Source organism: Canis lupus, chromosome 1 (genome assembly GCF_011100685.1).
Source record: "Canis lupus familiaris isolate Mischka breed German Shepherd chromosome 1, alternate assembly UU_Cfam_GSD_1.0, whole genome shotgun sequence".
Lineage (NCBI taxonomy): Eukaryota > Metazoa > Chordata > Mammalia > Carnivora > Canidae > Canis > Canis lupus.
The window spans coordinates 18,309,353-18,335,755 of NC_049222.1; the positions used below are offsets into that span (position 1 = coordinate 18,309,353).

A 26,403-nucleotide genomic window follows, 5' to 3' on the forward strand; every position below is an offset into this window, starting at 1 on the left:
GATCCCCCATTTCTTGCGCTTTGGTTTTTCTCAGGACTGATGATGCTCTAAGCTGGTGTGTGGCAGGAGAGAAAGCAGTGGATGCTTGTAGCAGGGAAGCAGGCGCAGGTGCTTCCAGTCCGACTGCACACGTGTTGACTGTACCGCACAATCCACATAGCACACCTCGGCTCTGCAGTCGGAGGGCTTGGATCCAACCTGACGTTACCAAGCTGAATAACCTGGGGCTTCGACGCCCCTCTTTTCTCTTTGGTAGCATGGCAACAACAGTGCCTGGCTACGTGTCTCAGAATAAGTGCACGACGATTGTGAGAGGCGAGAAGTGTGAAAGATGCCTAGTGATCTGTAAGGGAATGCTTCTTTTATTTTTTTTTAAAGGTTTCTTTTTTTTTTTAAGATTTTATTTATTTATTCATGAGAGACACACAGAGAGGCAGAGACACAAGCAGAGGGAGAAGCAGGCTCTATACAGGGAGCCCGATGTGGGACTCGATCCCAGGTCTCCGGAGTCACACCCTGGGCCCAAGGCTCAACCGCTGAGCCACCCAGGGATCCCAGGGGATGCTTCTTATTAACAAGAAGTCATCGTCCTTGCTAGACGATGTTGGGGAGCTCATAGAGAGTTGGGACCACAGCACCAAGAAATCCTTTCTGTTTCACCAGGACCATGAGGAACCTGCCCTGCTCTGCGAAGTCAGAGTGTTGGGCTTTCCCTGCACCTCTCAACAGTAGCTATCAGAGTTGTATGGCATGACGTGGTCGTTGGCTTCCTTTGTGGTGGGCCATCAGAGGAGCCGAGGAGGAAGCTGTGACCCAGCCTTTTCTGTCCTGAGGAAAGGTCTTGGCTGATTGTCCCCACAATGGTGACATCCTTAGTTTTATGGGAGTTAGCGCAGGCTTCTAGGCTTCCTAGGTTTCGGTTTAGGAGGAAATAAAAAATATAACCCTGTTTGTCCTAGGGGCAGTAGAGTCATGTTTCGGTAACTGAGTAAAGTTTAAATTTAATCTAGATCTTAGATATGTTTTATTACTATTGCTTCATGAGATTGTCTAATTACAACTGTTGGATTTACTCTGCAGAGTATTGGGCAGATTCCAAGCAGGGTGTGACAGGTATCTGGACTCACTAGGATTACAGAGAAGATTTCTGCTGCCTCTTAGATTGGGTTTTTCTTCAAAATAACTTGGAGATAATCTTGCCACAGAATCATTATTATTCATAATTAATAACATGTGTGTTAGTTCTCTGTCCTTACAAACTACTCCAAAATGTCGCAGCTCAAAAAAACACGTTTGTTAGTCTCCAGTTTGTTTGTTTTTTAAAAGATTTTTATTTATTTATTCATGAGAGACACAGAGAAAGAGAGAGAGAGGGGCAGAGACAGAGGCAGAGGGAGAAGCAGGCTCCATTCCATGCAGGGAGCCTGACGTGGAACTCGATCCTGGGACTCCAGGATCACACCCTGGGCTGAAGGTGGTGCTAAACCACTGAGCCACCGGGCTGCTCTAGTTCCCAGTTTTTATGGGTGAAGAATCCAGCACCACTTGACGGTGTCCTCTGTTCTGGGGTCTCTCACAAGGCTGCAAGTTAGACATTAGCCCAGGCTGGGGTGTCATTCTGAAGGCCGGACTGAGGAAGGATCCACTTCCAAGTTCACGTGGTTGTTGGCAAAATTCATTTCCTTTCCCCCACCTTAAAAAAATTTATTTTGCAGTTTCACTGAGATATAATTAACATGTAACATTGTATTGGTTTAAGGTGTACAATATAATGTGATATATGCATATATTGTAAAATGATCACCACTGTAAGCTTAGTTAACATTCATCACCCTCATATACTTAGAATTTTTTTTCTCTTGTGCTAACTTTTAAGATCTACTCTGAGTAACTTTGAGATATACAGTATGTATTGGTAACTAGTCACCATGCTGTACATATCCAAAATTCATTTCCTTGAGGGTTGTTGGTCTGAAGACCCCAGTTCCTTGTTGACTGTTGCCTGGAAAGCCACTCAGTTTCTTGCCATGGGAGCCCCTCCCTCCATAGGACAGCTGCCTCATCAAAGCCAGGAAGGGGAGCAAGCTGGCTGGCTGGAAGGAAGTCATAGCCTCTTGTAACCTAATCATGGATAAAACATCCCATTACCTCTGTCATATTAGGTTGGTGAAAAGCAAGGTATTATGGGGGGAGGAGGGAAGAAAAGCAAGATACTATGTCCAGCCCACTCTCATGGGGAGAGAGTTACACAAGAGCAAGAATACCAGGTAGTGGCATCACTGATAGCATCGTGGATTCTCCGGCTGGAGCTGTAATTTATTATATTTAGTATAGAACATATAATAAAAACATGCCTAGTATAGGACACATAGAATCCTAATGCATGGGATCCCTGGATGGCTCTGTGGTTTAGCGCTGCCTTAGGCCCCGGGATCGAGTACCACGTCAGGCTCCCTGCATGGAGCTGCTTCTCCCTCTGCCTGTGTCTCTGCCTCTCTCCCTCTCTGCCTCTCATGAATAAATAAATAAAATCTTAAAAAAAAAAAAAGAAATCTAATGCACAAATTTATTATATCATGTTAAATACTTTGCATTATCAACAACAACAGCCATAGTAATATATTAAGAGGCAAAGGAGGGGCACCTGGGTGGCTCAGTCGTTGAGCGTCTGCCTTTGGCCCAGGTTGTGACCCCAGGGTCCTGGGATCAAGTCCCACATTGGGCTCCCCACGGGGAGCCTGCTTCTCCCTCTGCCTGTGTCTCTGCCTCTCTCTCTGTGTCTCTCATGAATAAATAAATAAAATATTTAAAAGATAATAATAGGCAAAGGAAATGAGGAAAAACACATGTTAGAAATACCCTTTCTTATTGAGGGCTTTAAGAGCCATGAAACCAATGATGTAAAATGAACAAAGATGAATTTTGTGAATCTTCCTTTCTAAGCTGGACATGAATCAAGTCCTAAAACAAAGCTGTCATTGACTGGGGACCTTTGGCCTTTGCCAGCCTCTGAGTTCCCTTTGTGTCTGCACACAGATCCCACCCGAGCCATGACAAAACTCAGCTTTTTGTCCCTGGCTTTCCTTCATTGAAATCTAGAAACCTTGTGATAGCAAAACTTTGTGCTTTTATTATTACTGACTTCAGACTTTAATCACAAGGGCAGAAAGAATTCTTTTCACCTGGGCTCCCTTTCTCTCTTTCCCTTACTGCCTCCCCCACAAAGGAAAGAGGGTATCATTCATTCATTGTCTTCGTAGGTAGTTGGTAGCTAGGTCTATAAAGGTGACAAATGATGGGTGTTAGAGTTCATGTTTGGAAACTGTTCTTTACCCGTTCGGTCTTTGGGGGTTTATGACCAAGAGGGCTGAATGAACAGTATGGAAAATGAAGCCCCACTTTATTCAGAGCAGGAAAAGACCCAAATCAAGCTCGGATATAAATGATGCCTCTCGGTTCCTACTGCTCCCCTCCCCCTGTACCCGGCACTCGTTTTTAGGCAAGACCTGCAGGAAAGTCTGGAGTCTGCTAACCAGACAGCTGTCTGGTCAGGGACAGAACAGGGAGAGAGGAGGACTGTTGCCAGAAGGCAGGGCCCCTCCTGGCTGTTGCTCTCACAGAGGTGGTAAGGAGGAAACAACCCACACACTATGCTGAACTTCAAACCCAGGTAGCAGAGTAACAGGACCTCCCTTAGGGCTGCAGGCTCTGAGCTCTATGGTATCAAGCCCCTTCCTTGGGAGGAGCAGGTGGCTGGGGAGGAAGAGGCGGGGGCTGAAGAGTCCTCCCCTGTGGTAGGGATAGTCTTTGAGTCTTTCTTGTACAAATCCCTGCCTCTTAAGGACTCTGAAAAGAACCCAGTGGAAACCAGCACGCATACCTGTATCTCCGCCCTGTGGGCTGCAGCTGGGGCCTTTACCACCAGGAGGGATCTAGACAAACCCTCACAGTATCTGAAGGTAACTACCCCCCACCCCTTTCTCTTCTTTAAAGGATGGGAGAAATAAGCTTCCAATAACCCACCCAAGTCATAAATTAGTGACTAGTAGACCTGGGATTTGAATCCAGACCCATATTCTTTCAAATAAACAATGTTGTTTCTCTGCTTGACCAGAAGCTGAATAAGACTGTTTTCTAATGATCATGTGACCAGAAAAGTCCTGGAATGCTAAGTCCTCAGTGAATAAAAAAGAGTAATGATGGGGCACCTGGGTGGCTCAGTGGTTGAGCATCTGCCTTCAGCTCAGGTCATGACCTCCGGGGTCCTGGGATCGAGTCCCGCATCGGGCTCTGCATCTCTCATGGATCAATAAATAAAATCTTAAAAAAAAAAAAATTGTGATCGATCTTTTGCCTTCGTGCTCTAACACCTGGTCACATTGGCTTGGACACCATGATCGTAAGCACATGGAGTCATGACAAAGTCCCGCACTGGGTGCACCGCTTCCTCCTGGGCCGAGGGCGTGGGCAGGCGTGTGTCCTCTGCAGTCACACAGCTGGCAGCACCTGAGACACTACCGTCCCCGATCAATAGGACACCTCTGTTAGGGATGTTGTTCGACCACCATACCTGGTGGTTTACCCCGTGTCCCCCAAGCCTGCATGGTTTACCCAGGGCGATACGGATATCCTCTGGTTGTGGGCCTTTGACATCGACCACACATTGCTGCTGACTCTTATTATCTTTTGTTTTAGTCCAAGGGTCAACAGACTTTTTCAGTAAAGAGCCAGATAGTAAACATTTTAGACTCTGAGGCCCTGTGGGGTCCATCATAACCATCCAACTCCGCCGTGGGGTCAAAGCAGCCTAGATGGTACGTAAAGGAACGAATAAGGTGGTGTTCTAATAAAACTGGATTTATAGGGATCCCTGGGTGGCTCAGCGGTTTAGTGCCTGCCTATGGCTCAGGGTGCGATCCTGTAGTCCTGGGATCAAGTCCCACGTCGGGCTCCCTGGATGGAGCCTGCTTCTCCCTCCTCCTGTGTCTCTGCCTCTCTCTCTCATAAATAAATAAATACATAAATCTTAAAAAAAAAAACAAAACTGGATTTATAAAAACAGGTGGCCGGCTGAGTCTGGCCTGCAGGCTGTCGGTTGCTGTGAGCCCCCTCAGGACAGAGGCAGAAGCGTCTCCTGTGTGGCAGACACTTGCCAGATGCTGGGGTCATAGTGATAAACACGGAAGATCGGGGCTCCCCATCCGTACTCCACTACCTTACCTCGGGCTGCTTTAGTTCTGTGTATGTAGTAAAATCTCAGGCAGTAAGTTCTGGATGGGCTTGAACAGTGAGACTCCTGAAGAGTCTCCGGGGTGTGCAGCTTCTGCACGGGGCAGTTCCTGTTCTGTTACCATGGCTGTCAAAGCTCTCCTCCTTCATCCAGCGGCTGTCTGAAGCCTTTCAGTGCGTGCTGGGGAGGGACTGTGGAGAGATGGCAGAGATGTCCTTGAGGGCCTTACCGAAAGCTAATCTGTTCCTTCCCCAGATCTTTGTGTGGCAACCGGACGATAGGCACGGAGTATTCACACAGATGGGACTCTGTTCTTGTGCAGCTTGTGGCCTGGTGCGAGAGGCAGAGGACAGATAAGGAAAAGCAAATGCATATTTAGAAACTGTGGTAAGTGCCAGGAAGAGAGAGAGGTGTTTGAGAAGCTAGTGGTAGCAGGATGAAGAGGGCAGATGCTTCTTCAATAGCATCAGTGGAAGTGGCTCTTGAAGTCGAGTTGATCTAAAGAATGAGAAATAGTAGACATGCAGACAAGTGGGAGAAGAGCATTTCAGGCGGTAGGAAGAGCATGTGCAAAGGCCCTGAGGCGGGAAAGCCCGCACTTGCTTAAGCTGAAAGCAGGGCCATGGGGCTGAGGATTAGTGAGCAAGAAGGAAGTTAGAAGTGTGCAAACCTCTCAGACTTGGGGCAAAGTTTGGATTTACTTTAAAGTATAGTAGAAAACCATAGTGTATTAATCTGCTTGGACTGCCATAGCAAAGTGCCACAGGCTGGCTGGCTTAAACCACAAGCATTTGTTATTATTTTTTAAAGATTTTATTTATTTATTTGACAGAGCGAGAGAGCACAAGCAGAAGAGCAGGAGAGGAAGAAGGCAGGCTCCCCGCTGAGCAGGGAGCCTGACACTGGGCTCGATCCCAGGACCCTGGGATCATGACCTGAGCTGAAGGCAGACACTTAACTGACTGAGCCACCCAGGCTTTATTTGCTCACATTTCCAAAAGCTGGAAGTCCAAGATTGAGGTGCCAGCAGGGTCAGTTTCTGGTAGGGCCTCTCTTCTTGGCTTGTAGTTGGCCACCATCTTGCTGTGGCTTTTCCTCCATGCACACATGGAAAGAGAGCTCTCGGATGTCTCTTTCTTGTCTTATGAGGACACCAGACCTGTCGGAATAGGGTCCCGCCCTTATAAAATTGGTCAGCCATTATTACCTTCTTAGAAGCCCTGTCTCCCATGTCACATTGGTGGTTGGGGCCTCAACCTGTGATTTTTTTTTAAGGGGACACAGCTCTGTCCATAACACATAGGAAAGCGCCAAGACGCGCGGGGTACGTGGAAGTTGATCACGGGAAGTCCAATTAGTGTCCCCTTGCAGCGTTGCAGGAGAGAGTTGATGTCAATCTGAAAAAGGGGTGGCGGCCATGGAGACGGAGAGGAGGGAATGGATTGGACGTGTGTGTTGCAGTGGAAGTGACTGGCCTTGCTATGTCTTGTGGCTCTAATGCCCAGTGTACTTACCTGTACCCCGTGAATAACCTGGAAGCCTCCAGAGGGTCTGTTTCCAGTACTAGGTGTGGTAGTCTGCACCATGCAAGCGCTTAATGAAGGTTGAGTAAGAGCACACATGGCTGCCATGTGCGGCCGCGCTGGTAAGAGACATTACAACGTTCTTCTAGGTACAAATTCATCTTCTAGGTAGTGCCTGCCTTAGAGGTGTCATGGTTTCCACCCAGAGAGCTGCTCATGTCACTGAGGGCTTCAAGGGAATTATTTCTTCCTAATTTTTCTTTGGTAGTGGTAAGGTGATGAGCTAAACCATTCCCATGCATGTCTGCATCACACACACACACACACACACACACACACACACACACACACACACCCCCGCAGAGAACTTCCACTCAGCTCAGAGCTCTGCCTTCCAAGCAGCCCACGCCATCTGGCCTGGGGTGGATGTTCCCATGCTGAGGTGGCTGGTTATGCAACGCCTTGCTTATTCTGGATCACATCCTTGTGGTTGTTGAATCCATTCCCCTTTGTCTGCTTGTCCCTCAACCTCGAAGGACTGAATCCTGTCTGAATGTGGGACGTCAGCATGGACACACTTGGCAATAATAATGAGGAGGAGAAAATGATCTCTTACAGAATGGGTCTAGGATACACTTAATGCTCTTGGCCTGGGCACCTAAAAATGGTCACAGTGGCTTATTTTATGTTACGTAATATAATAATAAAAAGCTGTTCCTATATGGTGCTTCCAGACTTGTTAATATTGTATACGTCCCCATGATGGAGAGATTAGGTCCTAACTTCTGCTACGTAGCAGCTGAGCCTGAGAGCCCTTCTCCGTAAGATGAACTAATATTATCTCTCTCACCCAGTGGTCCTATTTGACACACAGCAGGTGCTCAAATAAATGGTAACCAGTTTCATTACTTTTGTTCTGAAAGGTTGCTGGTGAAAGTTTTGCCTTTAAGGGTCTGGGAATTTTAAAGAGAATGTATTAAATTTAAATAATGGTGGCAGTATATTACAAAAACCACAAATAAGGCCAATGAAACATGTATTAAACTCCAAGAAATAGTTATTCACTAGCCCACAGAAAATTGGGAAAGCAGGAAAATGTTTTACACTGCAATTAAAAGGTTTTAAAACGGAATTCGCCTATGCTTAAGTCTGGTCATGTGATAGTCTAATATTTTACCTCCTGGTCAGGGGCAGGTACATTTTAGAAGAGATTTCGGGAGATGGAAAAACCTAAAAGGGAAAAATCCCCACACCCTTCCATTTGTTATTATAAATAACATTATTTCTAATTATGGAGATCATGTCAGCAACAATGACTTCACGTGTGTGTACTTACTGTACTGGAAGGACTGTATTGGGTACTTGCTACTTGCTGGAGGCTAAGTGCTGAATTGAGCACTTTGCACACATGATGCCTGGCAATTGTTGATATTTTGGAAAATGACTAAATGTGTGAGTAACTGAGACTATATTATACATATGGATTGTTAACTCACCTCTTAATTTACCACGTGTGGACTTTTGTGATGTCGTTAAAAATTCTTCTGATCGGGGCACCTAAGTGGCAAGTCAGTTAAGCATCTGACTCTTGGTTTCTGCCTGGGGCATGATCTCACAGTTGTAGGATTGAGGCCCACGCTGGGCTCCATGCTCAGCTGGGAGTTTGCTTGAGATTCTCTCTCCCCCTGCCTGTCCTGCTCTGCACGTACATGCTCTCTCTCTCTCTCTCTCTCTCAAATAAATAAATCTTAAAAAAAAAAAAAGCAAAAACTCTTCCAATCATGATCTAAATTGTGCACTGTCCCATAATAGGAGGGTATCACAATTTATTTACACGGTTGCCAATCACTGGATACACACGTTGCTTCTGAGTTTTACTGTTTTAAGCAAACCTCTCCTATAAATATTAAGTATTTCTTACATGTTCAGTTATGGCTGTACAAATTTAAATGTCGAAGATGCTAGATTTGATACGAAGCATGCAATCAGCCAAGTGGTTCCACGCAAGGCAACTGAGACCTGATTAAAACATATAAGAAACTGTAGGATATAGAAGATCTCTCCTAGGAAAGCAATTGTTTTTGCTGCAAATTTTTTTTAAGTAAGCTAGACGCCCAACCTGGGGCTTGAACCCATGACCCTGAGATCAAGGGTCGCATGCCCTCCCCGTTCAGCCGGCCAGGAGCCCCTTTGCTGCAAAATTTTAATAATCACTGCGCAAGTTATTCAAAGAGTGTTGGTTTTCTCCTCTGTAGAGCAGGAATGACAATAATACCTTCAGCGGGGTAGTGTGGGAAGTTTCAAGGAGCCAATGCCTCTCAGCATTTTGTGCAGGGCCTGGTGTGCAGTTAACACTAAATAAATGTGAGCTGCTATTTTTAACAATGTCAAGCACACAGCAGTGTGATGTTTAGATAAATAATGCCAGGCTGTATGTCTGTCATCGTGTAACCCGTGGTCTTTGTGTAAATATTTTCCTTATATAACTAAGGTTGTGCTTGTCACTTCTGCAGTCACTTTAAACAGTGGTGTGCACACAAAGCCTACATTACAGGGCGTGGGTGGTGGTAGGTAGGAAGAGAGGTTAGGGAGGGCTCCCAGGAAGTCCTTAGTAAAATGTGAGGACCTAAACTTATATTTAAAATGTATCACAGAGGGGATCCCTGGGTGGCTCAGCTGTTTGGCGCCTGCCTTCAGCCCAGGGCGTGATCCTGGAGTCCCGGGATCGAGTCCCACATCGGGCTCCCCACATGGAGCCTGCTTCTCCCTCTGCCTGTGTCTCTGCTTCTCTCTCTCTCTTTGTCTCTCATGAATAAATAAATAAAATCTTAAAAAAAAATAAAATGTATCACAGAGTAAAGTCTCAGAATATCAGCATTAGCAGAAACCAGGTATCCTACGGCGGTGTTTCTCAAACTTTGCCGACAACCCACAGTGAGAGATGCAATTGCATTAAGACCCACAATGCAAATAAATGTGTGTATGTGTTGGTTTTGTCAAACGGTTTCAGCAAGGAATTCTGACTCTCGGGATGCCTGCTGTACGCTGATATTTTCTCGGCTGTTTCATGTTACTTTAATGTAGGTTATGAGTTAAATTTATTTTGCTGGGTAGAGACCCACAATTTGAAATACTAGCTTAAATTTGCACGCGCTTTTAGGAAAGAGTTTGCAGCTACATTTTTGTTGTTGTTCTTACCAAAGCATTTAATCACTAATGAATGGTTTTGTTCTTATTTGCGTGATGATTTGAACCTTTGGGTCACTTTTCGGGACGTATTTGCTTGTGAGCGAGATGATGTTCTGTTAAAAGGGCATCGTAACAGGATGCAGCCAGAATTAAGCCAAACACTGGGCATGAGTCATAATTCACCCTGGTTTCTCTTTACTATAAGCCAGGTGCCTCCAGTTTGCCAGCAGCATGAATTCAGAAAGAGACTCAGAGACAACCTTTGAGGAGGATTCTCAGCCCAATGACGAGGTGGTTCCCTACAGTGATGATGAAACAGAAGACGAGCTGGAAGACCAAGGCCCTGCAGTTGAGCCAGAACAGAACCGAGTCAACAGAGAGGCAGAGGAGCAGCGGGAGCCACCCCGGAAAGGTAACCTCCCTGGGGCTGGCTGCTGGGTCCTGTCCGGGTCCGTCCCTGTGGGGCGGCGGCAACAGGTGCACAGGATGGCCGGTCCACTTAGATGGTCCAGGGGGCGTCTCCCTTCTCCAAGGATGCGGCTGGGACAACTGGTCGCTCGTGGCCCTCAGCCTGCTGGGCTGCTTGACCCACCCGACAAGGTCTGCCCGGAGGATGGGAAGTGGGGAGTTGCACGTTTAGACGAATTGGCAAATTCAGGTTGTTGCTGATTTGGAATTTGCTAGTTGCTGCACCCAGGATGCTTAGAGTCACCATGTCTTTTGCTTAGCCACTTGTGACCGTGAGATGGTTTGGGCTCCGCCTGCTATGAGGGGCCTGTCATACATGCAGCAGACGGCGCCACCTGCCCAGAATCGGGGGGCTTCCGGGCTGTGTCTGGACCAGGGGCCGGGGCCAGACAGCAACCGTTTCAGGCTCTGTGTGCCACGTGGACTCCGTCACATGCTCTCAATGCTAAAAATAGCCCGAGCCAGTCTGTCATTGGGGCTGATGAAGCTCTCTCCCCTGTGGCTTTTCCGTTTTGTTTTCTGCTGCTTCTCCCACCCTGGCAAGCACACGTGGGCTTTTCCTGTAGCTCCCCGCTCCCCCAGGGAGCCGATCCTTTCCTGCTTGGGCCCCAGATCTCAGGCTGAAAATATTTCTTCCACTGGTCCTCAAATTCCAACAAACCAACTTCAGTTTCTCATTTACAGATATTTCCAGTAAATTATTGCTTCTGACTCTCTGGATGCTGCCTCCACAGCCTCGGGCAGAGTAACCTCTGGTTATTCTTCTCCAAGGTCCCCGTCACTACCCCTCTGTCCTTGCAAGTCCCCCAAAGTCTGCTTACCTTGTGTCCCTCCCTGCTTCCCTCATCTTTCCTCCTGGCTTCTGCTCCTTGGTTGATGTGAGGGTTGTTTTGTTTTGTTTTGTTTTGTTTTGTTTTTTTAATTTTTTTTTCTTTTTCAAACCATTTTCACCTGTAGGAAGAGCAACAGGTGTGAAATGCCGCTTAGGGGAGGATTCCTCCTGCTAGGGCCGGAGGCTGTCGCTCTCCAGCTCTCCTGTGTGGGGAGCTTTTCCTTGGGCAAGGGCACGTGTCCAGACGGGCCTCAGCCTGCAGTGGGCTCCGACACCTGGCAGGCCGTCGACCCATGTATGCTGTTTGCTATCCTCGGTTTCTCTGTATGCAACATTTAGGATGACCAGAACTTGCTGTGGATTTCTGGGCATAATTTCAAGCTATCGAGTGTTAAGCTTAGGGCTTTCTGTCTGGAAGCAGAAGATACTAAAATCATGATAATTGGGCTGAATTAAAATGGAAACACTGCCAATCTGGACAGGAATGTGGCCTCTGCATAACAGGTCCGGACTGGATGTTGCTCGAAGGGCGATCAAGCCGAGGTAGCCTGACAGATCAGCCAAGGAGTTGCAGCTGACTGGGCCAGTGGTGAATACCATGTTTCTTCCTCATTCTTTCCCCCACTGAACCTCTCAGTTTGCTAGCACAATCTCGGAATCGCTATCCTATGCGGGTATCTGATGAGTTGGCGGAGAGCCGGCTTAGTGGGTTTCAAGGTGAACTGAGCTGTTGGTGCCAGGTGCCACGCTATAAGATGCGCGGTCCAGAACAACCCAGGCCTGGGGTTGGGTGCCTGCAGAAACGTCGGGGAAGCACGTAGTGGGTGGAAACTCTCACCTCTGGTTTTTTCCAGTCCGCCTTCACATCCTGGTGCTCAGAGCCCTTTCCTGATCATTCAGTTTGCAAGTCATCTTCCTTATAGATTTTTATGGTTAGAATCAAGGTCTCCAGGGAGCCCAGACTCAATCTTGCCTCCTCATAGTCATGTCCAATTGTGGGTAATAGTTTTAGGGGAGTCAAGTGCTTCATTCATTCTTTCTTTCCTTCAAAGATTTTTTTTTTTTTTTTGAAAGGCAGCAGAGAGTAAGTATGAGTCTGCTTCTCCCTCCTAAGCAGGAAGCATAACACAGGGCTTGATCCCAGGACCCCGAGATCATGACCTGAGCCAAAGGCAGACACTTAACCAGTTGAGCCACCCAGGTGCTCCCAACACACTTTTTTTTTTTTTTTTTTTAAGATTTTACTTATTCACAAGAGACACAGAGAGAGAGAGGCAGAGACACAGGCAAAGGGAGAAGCAGGATCCCTGCTGTGAGTCTGATGCAGGACTCGATCCCAGGACCCCGGGATCATGACCTGAGCCAAAGGCAGATGCTCAACCACTGAGCCACCCAGGTGTCCCCCATCTTTTTTTTTAAGATTTTATTTTTAAGTAATCTCTACACCCAGCCTGAGGCTCAAACACACGACCCCAAGATCAAGAGTTGCCCGCTCTGTGGACTGAGCCAGCCAGGCACCCCCCCCCGGGGGTTCTTATTTCTTAAAATTCCTGTCAAATGACCTTGCTTGTGACTTTGGAAAATATTATTATTCTAACACCTCCACCTGCCCTTCCCAGACACACAGAGGACACTCAGTAAGTGCTTGAGCCTCTCCCCCTGCATTCCCGCTGTGCCCTGCATGCCTCACTGCAGATCTGCTCCCCGTCCTCCCTCCCCCCCTTTTTTTCCTCCACACCCTCCTCCTCCCTTGTTCATTTCTTTTTGCATATTCCCACTTGGCCATTTCCCCAATTAAGATTGTGTCCTTCTGACTCTTCATTTTAACCATCCTCTGTCTTGACATTTGATCTGAAGGACAGTTTTCTTCAAAGAATTCAGTTCTTTAAGGGCACCCGGGTGGCCCAGCAGTTGAGCATCTGCCTTCTGCCTTCGTCTCAGGTCATGATCCTGGAGTCCCAGGATAGAGTTCCCCATCGAGGTCCTGCATGGAGCCTGCTTCTCCCTCTGCCTGTGTCTCTGCCTCTGTGTGTGTGTGTGTGTGTGTGTGTGTGTGTGTGTGTCTCATGAATCAATGAATAAAATCTTAAAAAAAAAAAAAAAAAAGGAATTCAGTTGTTTAGAAACCAGAGCATGGGGATGCCTGGATGGCTCAGTGGTTAAGCGCCTGACTTCAGATCAGGGCATGATCCTGGAGACCCAGGATCGAGTCCCACGTCGGGCTCCCTGCATGGAGCCTGCTTCTTCCTCTGCTTAAGTCTCTGCCTCTCTGTGTGTGTGTGTGTGTGTGTGTGTGTGTGTGTGTGTCCCATGAATAAATAAATAAAATCTTTAAAAAAAAAAAAGAAGAAAGAAAGAAAGAAAGAAAGAAAGAAAGAAAGAAAGAAAGAAAGAAAGAAAGAAAGAAACCAGAGCATGAGTCAGTCTGTGAAGTGCTGTCGGCCTGAGGAATGCCGGGGGCCAGTGCCCATCACAACAGAGCAGGCCTAGAAGTGTACGAACCACCATCAGTTCTTTGAAAGTATCATCTTAGTGCATGAAGTTGGTTTTTTAAAGATGCCCCAGCCCAAGTCAGTTAAGCAGGTGTTTCGAGAAACGTACCATGAGTGCTTTTCAGCTGAAGGACCTTTATTTAACTGTGTGCTGGGAGAACGTCAGTAAACTTAGTAGATGCTGTTAGAACGTGCCACAGAGGAGAGAATCCGGCAGATTCTACTAAATAATTTAATCCTTCATTTGCTTTGAACAAGGATTGGCAAAAACAAATGGGAATTTCCCCGCCTCCTACGGGCTGAACCCTCATGTCCTGATGAGTACATGAGAGCATCATTTCCCAGAGTGCGTTCTGGGAAACACAGCTTTTGGCTGATGCTCCAGGGCACCAAGACCTGTGGCCCCTGAGACCGAAAACTCAGAATTCTTGAATCTCTTCTTCTTCTTCTTCTTTTTTTTCTTTTTTTTTTTTTTTTTTTTTGGTTATTTACTTATTTATTCATTAGAGACACAGAGAGAGAGAGGCAGGCTCCATGCAGGGAGCCCAATGCGGGACTCAATCCCAGGACCCCGGGATCACGACCTGAGCCAAAGGCAGACACTCAACCACTGAGCCACCCAGGCACCCCCTTGAACTTCCTGGAGGTTAAGGTTGTCCATTAGCTTAAAAGGATCCAAGAAGCTTAGGCATTTAAGAAAGCGGTTTAATTTTATTCAACCATAGGTTCCTAAAACTCCTCGACTCTAAAATGCTGTGGGGTTTTTTAATTTGCTTTTTTTTTTTTCCATCCCACCATTCTGGTGTCCCCTTGGCCAACTCCTTGAGTAATTCTGGACCGATCTCGAGGTGAAGTCCCTGGGAATACATAAGTGCTCGGGAGAGGTTCCTGGGTGCACCCTGGCTCTTCCTTGTGAGCTGGGGATGGAGGGGAAGGCGGTCTCCTGCCTCCCCGGCCACACTGCCCTGTGGACCCCGTGGACCCCCTCTCCGCCTCCCCAGGCTCCACGGCCTGCAGCACATTCCTGCCCCTGCCCCTGGCTGGTGCCCTGCCTCCTGTTCTCATGGCCAAGCTTCTGGAAATGCAATCCTAGAGCAACACCCCCTCCCAGTCCCCTGGGCTCGTCCCCTCCCCAGGTGCCCCTCCACCCTGAGCATGAAGCACTGTCAGCCGTCACACTCCAACCTGGTCTCCCCGGAGCGCCTGACCTTTGTAATAGCTCGGGAGGTGGCAACGCCCTCTTGTCCCAGCACTCCTCCTGTCTGTCCTTCCTCTGGACAATGTTTACATCCCCCTTCGTACTGCCTTCTCTCCCCGGGCCTTCCTTCGGCGAGCGGACTCCCTTTAACCTGCTCACCTGCCTCGCCTCTGTGGCTCTCACGGACCAGGTACATGCTGGGGAGGAGGGAGGACGGCCCCTCTCTATGCCTCAGTGTGCCCACCTGGGAAATGGGCATAATATCGGTGCCTACTTCATTGGGTAGTTGCGAAGATTAAATCGGAAAATAGATGTAAAGAGTTTCAATCAGGTTCAGGCACAGGGCAAGTGCTCAGTCAGTGCTCTTACCCTCAGCCCCCTGCAGCCAGTTCCTCCCTTAAGGTCTTTCACATCACACTGAAAGTGTCCACCCTTCCCCATCATCTCCTCTCATCTTTCCATCACTGGACCACTTTCTTGACCCCTCTACTCAGGGGTGCTCAGATTCTCCTGGACATTCCACAGGCTGAAGCTGTGGATTCATTCTTTTATCTATCTATATCTATCTATTTATTTTTAAAGATTTTATTTATTTATTCATGAGAGACAGAGAGGCAGAGACATAGGCAGAGGGAGAAGCAGGCTCCCTGCAGGGAACCCGATGTGGGACTCAATCCCAGGACTCTGGGATCACGCCCTGGGCCAAAGGCAGGTGCTCAACCGCTGAGCCACCCAGGCACCCATGGACTCATTCTTTTAAACAGCTCCTTCTGTCCCCAAATCCAAATATGATGAATGTTTGGAGAGATGGATGGGATCCAGAACAGTTTGCTTTCCCAGCAATGAGTGTGCCCACAGATCGAGGAAACTTGGGGTGATTTAGGGTCACCCCGGCCCCTGCCATCCTGTAAGCCTTTCCCATGAACACAGCCCTCTTCAGCCTTTTCGTTTGCAGACCTCTGGTCACTCAAGCCGCTGCCACCCGCCTGCTTTCCCAGGCCCCAGTGACTTCTCAGGTGAAGCGTTGCACCTGGCCTCGGGTAGCTCAGCGCCCCCGCAGGAGCTCAGGGCAGAAATGTCTCCAGACAGAGGAAGCGGGGAGCTCGTGTTTCTGGAAGAGTTGAGGCATGCACACGGGAAAACCACAGGGGCCAAGCCAAAGAGCCCCACTCACGCGGTGACTCGGTCTTGTAATGGGTTGACCTGTGTGTCCTGCTCCGAGGGCTGGCACACTTGAGCTGCGGGTGGGAGGTGGGGGGAGCCCCGGGGGAGAGGGCAGAGGGGCCGGAGGGTCCTGGATCAGGGACCACGAGCAAGGCAGCCCGCTTGCAGTGCGGGGGGAGACCAAGGAACGCGGCTGTTGTGGGGTCACTCGGGCCAACTCACCCCCTTTCCAGCAGCTGCCACAGCGTGATCAGAGGCCGGGTGACTGGCTCTCTGTTGCCCGTCTTCCATCTAATGGGTCCTGTGCCACGCGGGTGTCAGGGCACCAGGCACAGTGGCCGGCGGGTTGCGGGGACCCGTGGCTGCGCGCATCAGGGGGTCAGCACAGGGCTGGAGAGGGAGTCAGGGGAGCCCCCGGCGGCCTGCCTGGGTCAAGGAAGGCTTCCTGGAGGTGCGGACACCTGAGCCCAGTGCTCAGTGAGTGTGAGAGGGGAATCAGGAACAGGGTGCTCTAGGCTGAGCCCACGTTCAGGGCACAGTGAGTCCGTTTTGGAGCCTAGGTGGTGAGTGGGCAACAGGCTGCTCCTGAAGGCCCCAGAGAGCCCCAAATGCAGCGTAGGCCGAAAGCGTGAGACGGGCAGGAGCCTCCTCCCCCCGTGGCTGCTCCGTGGCCGCTTGCTCCTCCCCGTCCAGTCTTCCTCGGGGAAGATGACTTCCCTGCTCTTGGGATCGGGCTCCAGCTCCGCCCCTGGCTGCTCAGGCCCACGGAACCTGGTTCTGTTGTCCTCTCCCGGCTGCCTGCCGCTGGTGTCCGGCCTTATTCACTGTGCACCTTCACCCAGTCCTACCCTCAGTTTCTGGTTCGTGCACACACACCCTCACCCCAGCCTGTGACTTTCCCTTTTTTTTTTTTTTTTTTTTGTTTTTAGAAAAAGACTTTATTTATTTATTTGACAGAGAGAGAACACAAGCAGGGGGAGCTGCAGGCAGAGGGAGAGGGAGAAGCAGGCCCCCTGCTGAGCAGGGAGCCTGATGTGGGGTTTGATCCAGGACCTGAGCCCCCCAGGTGCCCCAACCCTGACTTTCCCGATGCCTAGGGCAGCCCCTTCCCTGTGGGGGGCTCCTTCTCACCCTTCAGCAATCAGTGGAGTTGCCAAGTCTTCTGTGTGCCCCAGCCCAGCCTGAAGCAGAGCCCCGTTGGATGAGCACCTTGTGCTTTCCTTCATACCCCTCAGGGCACTTAGGATTACGTCCTTGAGTGACAGTGTGACTCCCACCAGACTGGCGGCTTCATGAGCCTCGGGGCCATGTTCATCCCATGCAAAGCACATAAAAGGCACTCCATAAATATGCCCGGTACATGGGTTTATTTGAGAAATCTCATGTTGGCAAGAGAAGGGAGAAGGGAGTAGACAGCAATCCAAGTAAAAACCGGTCAGAGCCTAAAGCATGATGGTCAGGATGGAGAGAAGGGCGACAGATCACGATCGATGTCAGGGGGTTGACGTTCATAAATCCCATTAGATCTGAGGGTCAAGAGAAGTAACTGCTGGCTTGGGCGTCCCCGTGGATATTCCAGGGATCTATTGCTGCATGAAAACCTCCCCAACTTATTGGCATAAAATCATCATCATGTTCACAGATGACTCAGGAATTTAGACAGGACATGGCAGGAGTGGTTTGTTTCTGCCCTAGGATGTCTAGGCCCTCAGCTGTGAAGACCTGAGGTGATTTAAACCACTGGGGCCTGGAATCCTCTGGAAGCTGCTTCACTCATATCTGGCACCTTTGGGTAACTCAAAGATGCAATTGGGTCCATAGATGGAAGCATCTCTGCATGGCTTGGGCTTCTGCCTGCATGGCACTGGGCTGCCATGGGAGTGTCCTACGGGGTGGGGTGGGGTCTGAAGAACTAGCATCCCGAAAGATCAAGATCAGAGCAGGAGCTGGCTGCAGAATTGAGGCAGCATCACTTGTACTCAGCATCCCTTGGTTACAAGAGTCACTGAAGCTGATTCAAGGGAGGGGAAATTAGATGCCATTTGTTGATGAGGGGTAAGAAGGTCACATTGCAGGTTGGGAGATACTCTTGCAGCCACCTTTGGAAAGTGCTTTCTGCCTCCGTGGATAACGGAGCCTTTTGTAGGGATGATATAAGGCGGGGGGGGGGGGGGGGGGGGGAGAGGGTTGACCTTTGGAGGTCGAAGAGAGAGGGTTGTTGTTTTGAACCTCACTAGTTAGGGGTATCGGTAGGACAGCCACTTGTGTTGCTGGCTACCTGGCAGTTGAAAAAAATTAAAAATAAAAAATATATATAGTAAGAAATGACCTGGAATAGAGCCTCTTCTTTGTTGCCGGGAAATGGTAGCATTTCAGATTCTTAACCACGAGGTCATAGCTAGCACTGAGCTGTAGTCCCCAGGCTGCCATCCCAGTGAGAGGCGTTGGTTGACCTCTGGGTTTTGCTGCACCCATGTAAGTGGCATGTTCTTAGGGAGAGGGTGACAACAGGTAATGGCTTTAGGAGAGGAGTCTCTCCAGTGTGTACTCGCCACCCCTTCCATAAGGGCACATACCCCCCCCACACGGCACAGCTGTCCCCCAGCACCTGGGCTCCTCGCCCACACACCTGCCTGGTTTCATACCTTCTTGCGCTTGAGCTTAGCAAAGACATGTGACCACTGTGTATGAGAACTAATTCTGCTTCTACAGCTTTGAAATTGGAGCCAATTCACACAGAGGCACCAATGTCATTTATCTCTCTCTCTCTCTCTCTCTCTCTCTTTCTCTTTCTTTTAAAGTAAGCTCTAGGTCCAACATGGATCTTGAACTTATAACCCTGAGATCCAAGAGTCACATGTTCTACCGACTGAGCCAGCCAAGTGCTCCCAAACTGCATTTCTTTAAAACTCTTCTCCAACTCAGACTTCTGTTGTTCAAAATTCCATTCTGGGGTGAAATGATCAACGGTTGGCAGTGTTCAAAATGGAATGTTCGATTCATCAAGGACATATATGGAGGAAGTTGTCCTTGCGCGGCGTGATTTTGGATTGGGTGTGGCGTCAACAAAACGAGGTCAGCTGGCTACCTGATGAAAGTGCTATCTTCCAAGAAGAATCTGGAATTAAGGATGTGGATTTCTAGAGCATCCATAAATTAATTTTTACCTGGGGTCAAAAAACAGATTAGCTCATTGAGATATGTAAGTCATAGGAAATCCATGAAACATGCTGGGGAGCTGTAGTTTCCACTCGAGTGGATTTTGACTTTTTGACACATACTCCATGTGGAAATTCCACTTTGTGGCTACTTACTTTTTGTGTCTAGGAAGCTGTGGGCTGCCTTCTACCACTTGAGCTTTATGAATACCCCAGGTGCTGTCAGCTTGTAAAATGAACAACGTGTGGGGCTGTTTCTGGCTGAGTGAGTTGTGATGGGGGAGGAGGTGATGAGACTGTGTTATCTCAGTTTATAGAATTGCTTTTGAGTAATGTCATTTATGACTGAACGTCCAGCAAGAAGCTCTTGGTCATAGAGACCTACGTGGTGGTGGTTTTTCTTAGTGCCAGTTTGAAACCTGATTCTCTAAAGTCGGTTTTTTATGCTCGATGTTCCCTTAGGAAGACACTTGCACCGACTGGGGCTTCTGGACCCTGCTGTCCCAAGAGAATCTTGTGGGGCGCTATTAAACTCCATAGGTGCCTGGGCTCAGTCCTTGGAGATGCTGATAGGGTAGGTCTAAGAGTGAGACAAGGGGGGGTCGATCCATATTTTAAAATGAATTCTGGGGCGCCTGGTTGGCTCAGGCCATTAAGCGTCAGACTTCAGCTCATGATCTTGGGGTTCTGGGATGGAGCCCCCTGTCGGGTTCCCTGCTCAGTGGGGAGTCTGCTTCTCTCCCCTAGCGCTTGTGCTCTCTCTCTCTCAAATAAATAAATCTTTTTAAAAAATAAGGTGAATCCCACCAGGTTCAGTCTTACGTGAGGACAATCGTCTGACTCCTCTACTGCACCTGCTCCTCAGAGTGAGGTCTCTCAGCCAGCCTCACCTGGTGCTAATTAAATGCAGAGCCCTGGGCTCCTCCCAAACCAGCCAGTCAGAATCTGGTAACAAGGTGATGAGCACACACATGAGGTCTGGGAATAATGGTTCTCTGAGGGAGAGAGACATTTATTTCTGAAGACCGTCCAAAACCCGAAGTCCTGCCTTGCTCAAACCCTGGGCCGTGTTGCTTCAGGGGTAAGGGAGGGCTCTGGGGAGGGCTTGTCCCCCTCGGGCAGGTTGGAGGCAGGAAAAGGCTGAGAGCAAACGCTGTCCTTGAGCAGTAGACGGCAACTTTGCCTGCAAATTAGGATCACTTGGGACCTTCACTGGGCTCCGCCCAGACTAAAGTAGAAATCCCTGGAGCTGGAATCCTGAGCATCGGGGGCCATAAAAGCCCCTCTTGGGGATTCCAGTAACGTTGGAAGCAACTCGTCTCACAGTCCAGGTGCATAGGAATCCATCTGGGATCTTGTTAAGATGCCATTCTGGTGCCACGGGGCTGGGATTCTGTGTTTCTAACTGGGTGTTTGGTGATGCAGCTTGTCCACACTCTGTGTAGCAAGTGCCAAGAACAAGGGGCAACGTTGCGTGTATGTGTTTTCATAAGCAAGCAGCAGCATTTGGCTTTTTGCTTTGCTTTCATTCTATCCATTTTTGAGTTCTTTTTGGAGGGGGGAGGGCGATGGGGTAGACTAAGGGAGCAACAGAGCTGAATGCTACCAACGCCACACAAACAGGCAGATGGACGTGATGGGTTGTTGACGCCAACCTCCTGCCTGCCCGTAGTTAGTGCCTTTCTCCTCTTCTCGAGAGCTGTTCAAACTGTCCCTGCTCCTCTGAGGGCGCCCACTTGCAGCCACCTCATCTCCACACACTGAGACACTCCAGGCTGTGCAAACCCTCACTCATCCTTCTGTGCCCCTCACCTGGGACGAGGAGCCTGGCCAGCCACCTCCTGCACCCCAGCCTCCTGCACTCCAGCCATCACCGCTCTCTTCCTCTGTTCCTCCTCCTTCAGGCTCTCTGTCCTGAAACCACCCCCCAGTGAGCCCAGCCCCCCTTTAGTTTCTTATGCAGAAGAAAATTCTCTTATTTCTAGAAGGCTACCAGCGGGACTCTGATCACCAAATCACTGGGCACCTTTTGTCCCTGCTTACCTGGCACAGCTCTGCTTGCTGTGGCTCATGGAGCTCTCACTTTGTAACACGAGTTCTCCTGATTCCTCCTTGTAGTCTCTTTCCTGGATTCCTCCTACCTAAATATCTACTCTTAGCTCTGTTTCCTCCACCTCATTTCCTACGTGGTCCATTCCCGCTCCTGGTTTCAACCCACATCTGCACGTCCAGCACCTTGTGATCTGTATCTCTCTGCCCTCAACTTCCATCTGGAGTCCAGATCTGTTTCTGTGGCTCTCGGATGGTCCTTCCCCCCACACATTCTAGAGGTATCTTCAGCTCACCAGTCCCCCCAGCTAGACTTCTACCTCTGTATCCTCTAGCTCGTCCATGGCACCGCTGTCCACCCAGTCACCCAAGCTGGCATCCCGGGGTCACCTTTCTCTCATTTTGATTTCGTTTTGATTTCTCATTCTTTCTGGCCCACATTCAGACAGTTGTCCTTCAGTTGTTCTTGAATCTGGCTTCAGTTCAGTTGTTCTTGAATCTGGCTTCTCTCCCTTTTCAGTCCCTTAGGTCTGGCTCAGGCTCATATCTACTCTCCCTTTGATGCTTGCAGTGGTCTTCTGGCCTCCGATGTGTTCCCTTCATATCCATCCTGCTCCCTGCTGCGAGTGTGACCGGGGCAAACTATGATCCCTCCGTGCCACTCCTGTCCTGAAGCCCTGTGGCTTGGCTGGGCGTCAGAACCCATGACCCCATAGACTTCTGTCTTTTCCTATGTTGTTCTCACTTGATTTATTCCCACCTGTCATCCCACTGCCTTTAGAAAAAAAAAATTTTTTTAAAGATTTTATTTGTTCAGGATCCCTGGGTGGCTCAGCGGTTTGGTGCCTGCCTTTGGCCCAGGGCGCGATCCTGGAGTCCCAGGATCAAGTCCCACATCAGACTCCTGGCATGGAGCCTGCTTCTCCCTCCTCCTGTGTTTCTGCCTCTCTCTCTCTCTCTCTCTCTCTCTCTCTATCATGAATGAATGAATAAATCTTAAAAAAAAAGATTTTATTTATTCATGAGAGACACAGAGAGAGGGGCAGAGACATAGTTAAAGGGAGAAGCAGGCTCCATGCCCGGAGCCCGATATGGGACTTGATCCCAGGACTCCGGGATCACGCCCTGAGCCAAAGTCAGATGCTCAACCCCTGTGCCACCCAGGCGTCCCTAGAAAAATATTTTTAAAAATAGTAAATAGATGGGAATCCCTGGGTGGCTCAGCAGTTAAGCGCCTTTCGCCCTGGGCGTGATCCTGGAGAACCCGGATCAAGTCCCACGGCAGGCTCCCTACATGGAGCCTGCTTCTCTCTCTGCCTCTCTCTCTCTTTCTCTCTCTGTATCTCTCATGAATAAATAAATAAAATCTTAAAAATAAATAAAATAAAATAAAATAAAATAGTAAATAGAATTGTGTAATGACCGTAAGAAAATCAAGCAACTTACACATTGGCTTTATATGTAAACCTATAGAGGGAAGGAATTGAATTGTAAGCATGTTGTTTTAGAAGGTGATACATACCTATAGGTCTAGTTCTAGGAGGGGACAGTGAAGATGAAGTCTCCTTCCTTGCCCTCTTTGTCCTTCAGCCGTGCGGTGTCCTTTCCCAGAAAGAAACTAATGTCAGTGTTTCAAACATCCTTCTGGAGATATACACACACTTATATGTGAAAAGAATACTTATAAATGCACATCCTTAAAAAAAACAAATGCACATCCTTGTATACCTACAGATACATAAACATAACCTGTGCCAGCACGTGAATTTGCATGCATCCCTATTTTGCATTACTTCTGTGTGTCCCGTAGCTGAAAGCACAGTAACGACAACACCTGCTTTGGCCCCTTAGTGTAGTTTGGAGATCTTTAGGAGTACACGGACAGCTGCTTTCTTCTTCTTCTTCCTTCTTCCTTCTTCTTCTTCCTTCTTCTTCTTCTTCTTTCTTCTTCTTTTGTTTATATGAAAGAGAACATGAACAGGGGGAGGGGCGGAGGCAGAGGGAGAAGCAGACTCCCTGCTGAGCAGGGAGCCCAACGCAGGGCTGGATCCCTGGACCCCGAGATCATGACCTGAGCTGAAATCAGACTCTTAACCGACTGAGCCACCCAGACGCCCCAGCTGCCTTATTCTTTTTTGCAGACTGGATAGACTTATTGTGTAGATGTTTAACCAGCTGCTTGTGGTGGCATTTGGGTTGTTTCTGATCTTCCTGATAACAGGGCTGCACTGCATAACGCTGAGACATGTCATTTATCCTGTGTCTGAATATATCCGTGGGGGGCAAATTCCTAGAAGTGGGATTGCCGCGTCAGCTAGTGCATGTGTGTGTGTGTGCATGTGTTTGTGTTAAAATCGACAGATGTACTCTTTACCGTCCACAGAGACCATGTAAGAGGGCCTGACTCTCCATTCTCTTTTCAAACCAGTGTGTCATCAGAATCTTTCCTCTTTGCCAGTATTTTGTCATTATATGCTAAAAATAGTTTTAGCATTATATGCTAAAAATAATCTCCCCGAAGAACTGCACTTTTTTTTAAGAACTTGAGTATTGTTTCACATATTTAGCCATTTGAACTTCCCTTTGTATAAAATGTCTCTTCGTGTCCTTTACTCATTTCTCTCTTCTGTGGTTTGTTGGTTTTTCTTTTTGATGTTCAACTTTTGATCTTTTTGCTCTGCTGGATTGTTGTAGTTCATACCAACCTGTGTAGCTGTTTGGTTGTTGGCATGTTTGTCAGCAAGAATTCAGAACTGGCTGTAAGGATGAGAGGGGCCAGGGGAAGCTTACTTTCTTTTCCAGATGGCAGTGATCAAAGGTTTGGGTGACAGTGGGAGCACTCTGAACATCATGTAACAATGTTTAGATGTATTGAATACACATTTACCAAATTTGGGGATGATTTGGGGCCATATCTAGCTGATGTCAAATACGTATCTGGACATATGCACTGATGGTTTTATGCAACGCTGTTAGTTGATTTCTTCATAGCTTTTTACCAAAGGGTCATATGTGCATTTTTTGCTGGTAAATTTATTATTTCTTCTCTTTTCTTAGTATTTTCATTCTAGAAAATGGGACAAGAGATCTTCTTTTTCTGTAAATTAGCCTACTGGTCCAAATGTCTAGTAAAGTTTTCTGTTCCAAGTGAGTAATTAGTAAATGTTTGATCAGAAAGACAAATATTTCCAAGTGCTGTTTTGCTGCCCATCCTAAAGGCATGTGCTTTAGCACAGCATTTCTCAAACCATGTTAGTAGGTGTTCCATGATTTTTTAAAAATGTGCCTGTGGTCACATTAATTTTGAAAAGCCTGAATTAAATAAAATTAAATAAATTTCTTCTCAGAGCCTTTAATATACCAGTAGTCCTTTGAATGTCCAAAAGAGGGATGCAGTACTACATGCTGTGTTTTACAAATGTATTTGACCACAGAACACTGTTTTCACTTTTTTTAATGGTCTCTGCTTGAAATATTCCTCAAGCAATTAGCATGACACTTAGAGGAGAATCAGAAGACATCAATTGGTTTGGCCTCTGATTTATCTGAATTATGCCAAACAAGGAACCTTGTTGGAAATGGGGTTATTGATTATTTGACTGCAATCAGATTTCTAAAATTAACTAGAAAATTCCTGTGGTTAAGGTCAGCATGTTGCAGATAAAGACATACTGGATACTCTCTCCAGCCTCCCCACTGTGTTATCACAGTGCAGAATTGAGAGACCAAGGTCATTTCCGGTAGACCCTTCCCTGCCCCTGCTTGAGGTCAGGTACCACTTTCTGTCGGAGGCATCTACATCCACGTGGGCTGGGGATGAGATGTAGCGCGGGACAGACAGAGGAACCACTGGCTGGGGGACTTAATTATGAGGGAAATTTCAAGCAAACCGAGGTTCCCTGGAGGTGAGGGAGGTGGAGGGATGGGGTCACTGGGTATGGACATTAAGGAGGGCACGTGATATAATGAGCGCTGGGTGTTGTATGCGACTAATGAGTCACTAAATTCTACCCCTGAAACTAATAATACACTACATGGTAACTAAATTGAATTTTTAAAAAAGATTTTATTTACTCATGAGACACACACAGAGAGAGAAGCAGAGACACAACAGGCAGAGGGAGAAGTAGGCTTCCCCCGGGAGCCCCATATGGGACTTGATCCCAGGATCCGATGATCACGCCCTGAGCCGATGGCCAGTGTGCAACCACTGAGCCACCCAGGCACCCCAACTAAATTGAATTTAAGTAAAAAAATTGAAACAAAAAAGAGCCACAGTGGGGACCAAAGAATCCAGCTCATGAACTAACCAGGCAACTTATTTTTTTCCTCTCGAGTTTTTCTGAGATTCATATTTTTATCCCTTCCCCTTGGCCTTTTCTTGTTTCTTGAGGAGTCCTGTCTATTTTCCTTCTCAGGATTCTTGAATTTTAGAACAGCAGCTCAGTGAAGTTCTGGAATACTGGTAGCAGGAGGTGTGTCACAAATCATCTGCGAGCTGAAGTAAACCATTAAAAGCACGTATATTTTCAAATGACCATAACATAGAAAGGATTTGAGATTACCCTATAAGATATCCTTTTTAACCTACTTTTATTTAGACCTCCTATGTGAGTGGGAAGGAAATGTTCTGATTGGGTGCAGTATACTCTGATTGTGTAACAGGTAATGCACATCGCAACAGTGCTTATGAGTTGTCTTATAGTTCCATTTAATTTAATTTCTCCCATTTGATAAATTTGCACCTCAGCTAGTAAGAGGCTGGGAGCAGTTCTATTTGTAATGACACAATCATTATGATGACCCAATGAATGGCAGCCAAAACGATACAAGAGGAATTTTCAGTAATAGGATTGTGTTTTTTTAAAAAGTAACAAGGTTAGTTATTTGCATTCTTCATTAGTTCACACTTGTCCCTTTTGCAGTATTATCTGTACTTCCTATGAGGGAAAGGTCTAGAAAACGAATCATTTAAAAAAATGAAATACAGTATTTTCAAAAGTATGTCTTTATTTTGATATTGTATAAGATGGATAACTTCAGAACTCTTTACTTGTAAATGTTCTTTAATATGTTCCCATCTCCAGAAATAGTTGAGTC

At 47.7% G+C, this 26,403-nt stretch overlaps 1 protein-coding gene across 2 annotated transcripts in view; it reads left to right on the forward strand.

Moving 5' to 3' along the window:
• Positions 1–26,403, forward strand: part of ATP8B1 (ATPase phospholipid transporting 8B1) — a 122,644-nt gene that overhangs the window by 48,087 nt on the left and 48,154 nt on the right. The window contains exon 2 of one of the 2 annotated variants that reach the window (XM_038525924.1): positions 10,148–10,354. In XM_038525924.1, coding sequence (XP_038381852.1) covers positions 10,174–10,354 — 181 coding nt within the window. In that variant the 5' untranslated portion in view covers positions 10,148–10,173. The remainder of the gene's footprint in view (positions 1–10,147; positions 10,355–26,403) is intronic. The other variant, XM_038525923.1, reaches the window with a different exon arrangement.